The sequence below is a fragment of the Limulus polyphemus genome, unplaced genomic scaffold (assembly GCF_000517525.1).
Source record: "Limulus polyphemus unplaced genomic scaffold, Limulus_polyphemus-2.1.2 Scaffold9694, whole genome shotgun sequence".
NCBI lineage: Eukaryota > Metazoa > Arthropoda > Merostomata > Xiphosura > Limulidae > Limulus > Limulus polyphemus.
Genome location: NW_013675304.1, coordinates 12,069 through 19,287, shown reverse-complemented (window position 1 = coordinate 19,287; position 7,219 = coordinate 12,069). Strand labels below are relative to the sequence as shown.

General features: G+C 36.2%; 1 protein-coding gene across 1 annotated transcript in view; it reads right to left on the bottom strand.

The window, feature by feature from the left end:
• The window catches only part of LOC106476044, a gene marked incomplete at its 3' end in the record, with an annotated part of 8,911 nt that extends 2,647 nt beyond the window's left edge, over positions 1-6,264 (bottom strand). The window contains exons 1-5 of the mRNA XM_022380021.1: positions 6,117-6,264; positions 3,319-5,752; positions 2,625-3,177; positions 1,114-1,247; positions 542-724 (exon numbers count right to left, since the gene is read on the bottom strand). Coding sequence (XP_022235729.1) covers positions 542-724; positions 1,114-1,247; positions 2,625-3,177; positions 3,319-5,752; positions 6,117-6,119 — 3,307 coding nt within the window. The remainder of the gene's footprint in view (positions 1-541; positions 725-1,113; positions 1,248-2,624; positions 3,178-3,318; positions 5,753-6,116) is intronic.
• Positions 6,265-7,219: the final 955 nt, after the last annotated feature.

Below are 7,219 nucleotides of genomic sequence, written 5' to 3'. Positions count from 1 at the left end.
AGATGACTATGTACAGGATATTTTGTTGTTACATTTCGAGTTACAAGTCAGATGACTATATACAAGATATTTTGTTGTTACATTTGTAGTTACAAGTCAGATGACTATATACAAGACATTTTGTTGTTACATTTGTAGTTACAAGTCAGATGACTATATACAACATATTTTGTTGTTACATTTGTAGTTACAAGTCAGATGACTATATACAAGATATTTTGTTGTTACATTTGTAGTTACAAGTCAGATGATTACATACAACATATTTTGTTGTTACATTTGTAGTTACAAGTCAGATGATTACATACAACATATTTTGTTGTTACATTTGTAGTTACAAGTCATATGATTATGTACAGGATATTTTGTTGTTACATTTGTAGTTACAAGTCAGATGATTACATACAAGATATTTTGTTGTTACATTTGTAGTTACAAGTCAGATGATTACATACAAGATATTTTGTTGTTACATTTGTAGTTACAAGTCAGATGATTATATACAAGATATTTTAAAGATCAAGACTAATGAGCCTCTCACCAGTCTTAGATGCAAGATTCTTTTTTTGGACAGCTACTTGAGACTGTGAGCGAGAGTCATGAGATGCCAAAGATGCAGTGGACATCTCGCTAGGTGGTGCAGGAGAAACAGAGAGAGTTGGAGACATGGCTGACTTAGTTGTAAGGGAATTTTTCAAGTTCTCACTGTTCACTGAAATATAATCTAAAACCAAAATTAATGAATAATTCATCATGTCACCAAAATTAATGAGTAATGCATGATGTCATAATTAATATATTTAACCACAGAGAATTCCTTCATTGTTTCATCGAGTTCAAAGTTCAGTTCCATAACTGATACTATTACAAAAGAATGCTGTTTAACAACAACTTTATTTAGTGATTTCTTAAGTTGAAGTTTTAGAAACAAAGATGACACTAGTTGTCGTCAAAGAAAAAGTTAGACAATCTATCAAGTGACACTTTTACTTTTATTAGTGACAAGTTTCAGTAACAGTGCAACAATTTACGACATTTATAAAATCACGATAGCTACAACTACATTCACCTTGTTATTGAAAGTTTGTGAAAATATAATTAAATTTAACTCACTAGATGGCAGGGCCTCACTTAGACTGGATGTAAAGTTTAGGGTGCTGCTACGTGATATTGACGATAAGTTATTATCTTCATGCGAGTACAACGAATCCATGATAATAGGACTTACACAGATTTGTTCTTGTGACCTGAAGGAAAAATAATACATCAATTACTTTTCATTTTGACTTTAACGAATGGCTTCATGCCATGTTTACGATAAAACTTGAAAACGGGTTGACAAATGTCCCAAAACTCTCACATAATCAGGACAAACTGTAAAATGTAACATCCATTGACTTTGACAATTCTGATGACCTACAAATATCCCAGAAATGGTATAACCACAAAAAATCTATTAATCTCCCGGAAACGGAATAACCAAGACTTAGAAATCTCTTGAAATTGGTATAGCCAAGAAAATTGTAGTAATTTCTCAGAAATGGTATAACCAAGATCTACAAATCTCCTCGAAATAGCTCAAGACCTAGAAATTTCCCTAAAACGGTATGACCAAGACCCAGAAATCTCCCAACAATGGTATCACCAAGACCCCAGAAATCTACTAAAAACGGTATAACCACGACCCAAAAATATCTGTAAAACGGTATAACCAAGACCCAGAAATCTACTAAAAACGGTATAACCACGACCCAGAAATATCTGTAAAACGGTATAACCAAGACCAAGAAATATCTTTAAAACAGTACAACCAAGACCCAAATTTACTAGAAACGGTATAACCACGACCCAGAAATATCAGTAAAACGGTATAACGAAGACCAAGAAATATCTTTAAAACGGTATAACCACGACCCAGAAATCTACTAAAAACGGTATAACCACGACCAAGAAATATCTTTAAAACACTACAACCAAGACATAAAAATATCATAAAAACGGTGTAACCAAGACCTAGAAATATCTTTAAAAGAGTACAACTAAGACCTAGAAAATACCCAAAAATGGTATAACCAAGACCTAAAAATCTCGCCGTAATGATATCTCGAGACCTAAAAATCTCCGAAAATGGTATAGCCGAAACAAATCTAGTATTCTTCCCGAAACAACATAACCAAGATCTACAGTTCTCCCTGAAATACTATCTCAAGACCTAAAAAATATAGTAATATCGCAAAAATGGTATAACCAAGACCTAGAAATAGTCCCAGAAATGATATCTCAATACCTAGAAACCTCCTCAAAATGGAATAGCAAAAACGATTCTAGTAAACTCCCAAAAACGTTATTACCAAGATTTACAAATCTCCCAGAAACGTTACAACAAAGAACTAGAAATCTAGAAACAGTAGAAGGAATATACCTTACTAACTCACCTCTGTAACTTGGATAACAGTAGAAGGAATATACCTTGAAGAACTCACCTCTGTGACTTGGATAACAGTAGAAGGAATATACCTAAAGAACTCACCTCTGTGACTTGGATAACAGTAGAAGGAATATACCTTAATAACTCACCTCTGTGACTTGGATAACAGTAGAAGGAATATACCTAAAGAACTCACCTCTGTGACTTGGATGCATTTCTAGACTTTTTTGAAAGCTTTGATTGTCTACCACTTATGGAATTCCCTTCATTGACAGATGTATCTGGTTTAGTTGTAAAGGACTTTTTTTCTTGAGGTTGTCGAGCTAATGCTAGATTTGTGTCAATTCTACTCTTTATTTCTTTCTTTGTCTTCGGTTTTGACTTCTCTTCATCCAAGCTTGCCTTTATTTTTGATGTTACAGCATCCCAGCGGCTTTTCTTTGGTGTCTTCTTCGTCTCTCCCTCAGTGGTTTCAGTTTTGTTTTTTTTTACCGATGTAGATTCAATCATGGCTTTGATTTTGGACATTACGTTCTTCTTTGGTGTCTTGGGCTTCTTTTTTGGTTCTTCCATCACTGTATTTTTACCTGACTTATCAGTTAATGACAAAGATTCGTCTTTATTAGTCTTCTTTTCTTGTTTGATTTTATTATCAGGAGTCTTGTCTTTGATTTGGTCCTTAACAGAGCCGTCAGTGATTGGGTGATTAGCAGGAATAGTCGAACTACTAACTTCAGTGCTTGTAGTATCTATAACAAAAGAAGATGTTCTTATTATGACCGGGGATAAGCTATCCTCCATTTTTACTTCGTTAGTAAATGCTGTAATTGAAAAAATATCACCGTTTTCTTGACACCTTAACATCTCTTTTGACTCGTTCGTAATTTTACCTTCCCATTTGATATCATCTTGGATTTTGTCTGGACTTTCACGAGTCACTTCGTATTGTTGTGATCCAAGTTGTTTACTTTCTTCTTCTGTGATCATTTCTTCAAAATACATTTCATTTCTACTCCTCAACTGTTGTTCAATATCTGGTCCTAATGACACCGTTCCACTGTCTTCGCTGTAAGTTGAAAATCGCATATTGTATTCTTCTCCAACCTCCAAGTCCAAATCACCCTGGAAACCAGTATCAGCACTGCATACAGTGTATGTGGAAAGAGGGCGTTCCTTAGAATCAAATGACGTTTCTCTACTGAACACTTGGTCTTCATTCACTGGAACAAATACTTTGCTGTTGGTCATTTCGTTTGACCTTTCAGTATGATTACTTATTTCCTGGTTGCATGTAACTGGTTTATCACGAGTGTCAGATTTGTCACTGTCTAGTTGCTTCAGATTCAATGAGTCCAAAAGCCTCCCTTCGTTCATTATATCTTCCGATACCCGAGAAGGCCTAGCGCTAGCTATTACTAAAGTATTCTCTATCAAACCACCTACAGAAGAGTAACTTTCTTGTATTAAAGTAAGACTAGGAAGTTCCTGATCTTCGACCCTAGAAACATCTTGTTCTTTACAAACTCCATCTTTAAAATACTCATTCTCTAATATTTTAATTGGTAACTTGCCAAGACTATCCGCCTGACCTGGAGGTGTGGAAACTTCTTCATTCAAGTGTTGACTCAGGCTATTTTCCAAACCATATTCCACACTTTGAAGAAGCAGGTTGCGAGTTGAAGACTTTTCATATACGCTAGAGGGCGTGGAAGTGTGGATGGCATCTTCGGCAAAATAGTTAACGGAATCTGATTTGTCATCAGTTAATTCAGGTAAGCATTCCAAAGATCCCTGTGGATCCCTGGTCATTATTTTATCAGTAGACAAAGAGTTCTTGCTTTCTTGGGTTAAGGTGTTAGCGTCTTCTGCTGTAGAGCAGGTGTTATGTTGAGTATCTTGACTGCTGGTGTCCCTGTACTCTATGGTTACATCTTCCACCATTTCGGACTCGGGTAGCTCATTCATCTCATCACAAGAAAATGTTTTTGGAAGCATCACTGCATCAAGCTCGGCAATAAGGGAGTGGTGTTCGCTATACAGAGTAAAGTCTTTCATCTGATTAGGAGTTAAAATTCCAAGACTGTCTTCAAAATCAAGAGACAAACCATCATCATACTCATCGTCTCCTTCAGAAATATAATCTAAATTATGCCCTTCAATCTGGTTTAGGAACTCTCCTGGGCGACGCATTAAGTATTCAGTAATATGGGGCTGTTCTTCCAAGTTGAAGGTTGTGTTGGCTTCATTACCCTCAGAAGTGGGAAATGGTGGAGACTCTTGAGTGTTAACAGAATTCAAACAAGGTGTATATTCCAAGTCAAAGGTTGAATTCAATTTTTCAGTGGGTTGGTTAGTTGAAGTACTGTCAAATGTTATATTGTGTTCATCTTTTCTTTCTTCCTGCACAAACGTAATATCCACAGGAGTATTGGTCATGTGGAATGTTAGGTTTGGGTCCTGTTTGGCCTGATAACCATTAGAACTATTGCCTTCTGTATCAACAGTATACGACACATTCAGCGAGCCTCTCTGAAACACTTCATTGTCTATACTTCCCTGTACAAAGTCATCTCCGCCATATGTTTTATCATTCTCATCTACTTGACAATCTTCTAGATGAAACGCTTCAGATTCAATTGTCTGAGTGACATTGATATTTTCACATTGGCTCTTTACATTTGTTTTGTTTTCTTTATAAAAAAACGTTTTTGGAGGGGGTATCTTCCTCCTGTGATCATCTAGACGGTTTTCTGCATCTACATCTTTAGGTGGATAAAACTTTCCAGTTTGTAATGGAAACTTTGATAGTACCTTCGGCGCAGGAAGTTTTGACTTAGCTTGTACTGAATCTACGGTTTGTTCAGGTTCTCTCAAAGTTCCACTATCAGGTAGATTGTGAGGCAAACATATTTTTTCTACTTTCTTTATAGGGGCAAATATTCCATAATTGTCCTCACAAGAAAAATACCTGATACCCTTGACTGATCCATCGTTTTTACCAACTGGTTCGAAAAGTTCGACCCCACACCATATCCCAATTTGAAATTCAACAGGTCCAAAAAAGCGCAAAACCCCTCGTTTCGCTCCTCCCACACACACACGCTGGCCAATCCACTCATTCCATTTAGAAAACAACTCGGAATCAACCGGTGAAGGTGTTTTCTCAGAAGGTGTTTTTGATGTCTCATCTACATGAACAATCCCATTTCCGAAGTCGATACCACTGCCAGATGAATGGGCCCCAGGTTTTGGTATTAAACTCTTTGGTCTCATTCCTAACCCAGAAGGAGGAGGGATCTGGCTTCCCTTTCTTCTTTCTGGAGGCTAAAAAATTTAAAAATAAAAATCAAACAACTGAATTTTTCATAACATAGAAGTGCAAATTTACAGCATAGTGACGAAGGAACATACAGAAACCTGTAGAACTGAGCAACAATTATTTACGATATATAACAGCAACTAAGAAAACAACTCTGAGATTGAGAAGACAAATCAACAGAAAACTAATATTTCTAGCCAAACAACACAAATTTCTGAAACAAAATATATTTAAGTATCAACTCATCGATTAATGAGTAAGACATACACAAGTCCTATAGCTTCATCCCCCATCCTCAAAACACACACTTTATCTTCACTGTGATGTATAGTAATTAGGCCAAGACTATCTAAATAAAACGTGACTCACCATTAGAACACAACACAAGAAAACATGGTTCCTTTTCAACCTGACAAAAAATGTTTACTTTTGACGAAAAACATGAAAGTCTGATACTTCTCACTTTTAAGTGTTAACTGTTACTTGGTTTCACCAATAAGTCAGTTTGTGAATATCTGTTCATTCAGTGTTCTTGTCTAATAGACACACTTCATGCAACGTTACGTGAAAAAGAATACTCGCTTCCGCAGGAGAGTTGCCAGAGGTTGGAGTTGTGTTGCTATTCAGGGATCTCCAGGGGATGGATGCGCGTAGCTTGGCTCGTGCGCTCGCATCACATAAACAGTACCACTCAAAAGTGGTTACGACAGCAACAGGCTGCCAAACGAGGTAATAAGAAGCGGGTAATCGATCATCAGGGTCAAATTAGGCAAGGTATGTGTATTTATCATATAGATGATTACGCCGGTGTATCAATCCGGCCTTGGCAGGAAAGGTTTGCAAACCAACTGGAAATTTATCAATACAAGACTGCAGCCACTAGGGTTAATTCTACCAGTAAAATCTGATTTGTGTACTAGTTTTTACCTTGGTACAAGCTCCCTGGATATCCATGTTTAGATCTTCAGCGAAAACAAGGTCACCGCCGCTTAATATATATATATATTTTAACCTCACAATACATTTGCAACCACAACAACAAACAGCGTTGTTGTCGCCCGGAAAACTGACAATACCATAATGACTTTTTTTCACATTCAATTTTTTTTTTCTTAAGATATTTTTCGGATAATTCAGACTGGAAAAAAAATTGTTCTTGTTGCACCTTTCAGCTTTAAGAGGACAAACACTTAGACTGATAAGATTTGTAGATTGTATTTATGTGCACTGAAAAAAAGAAAGACCGAACTTGACAGGTGATTGCAAAAGAAACAAAAACCAAAAGCAGATAGTTGAAAGCTCACTTAATCCAAAACAAAACTAAAACCAACAGAAGATAGTTTAAAGCTCGCTTAATACAAAACTAAAACCAACAGAAGATAGTTTAAAGCTCGCTTAATACAAAACTAAAACCAACAGCAGATAGTTTAAAGCTCGCTTAACACAAAACTAAAACCAACAGAAGATAGTTT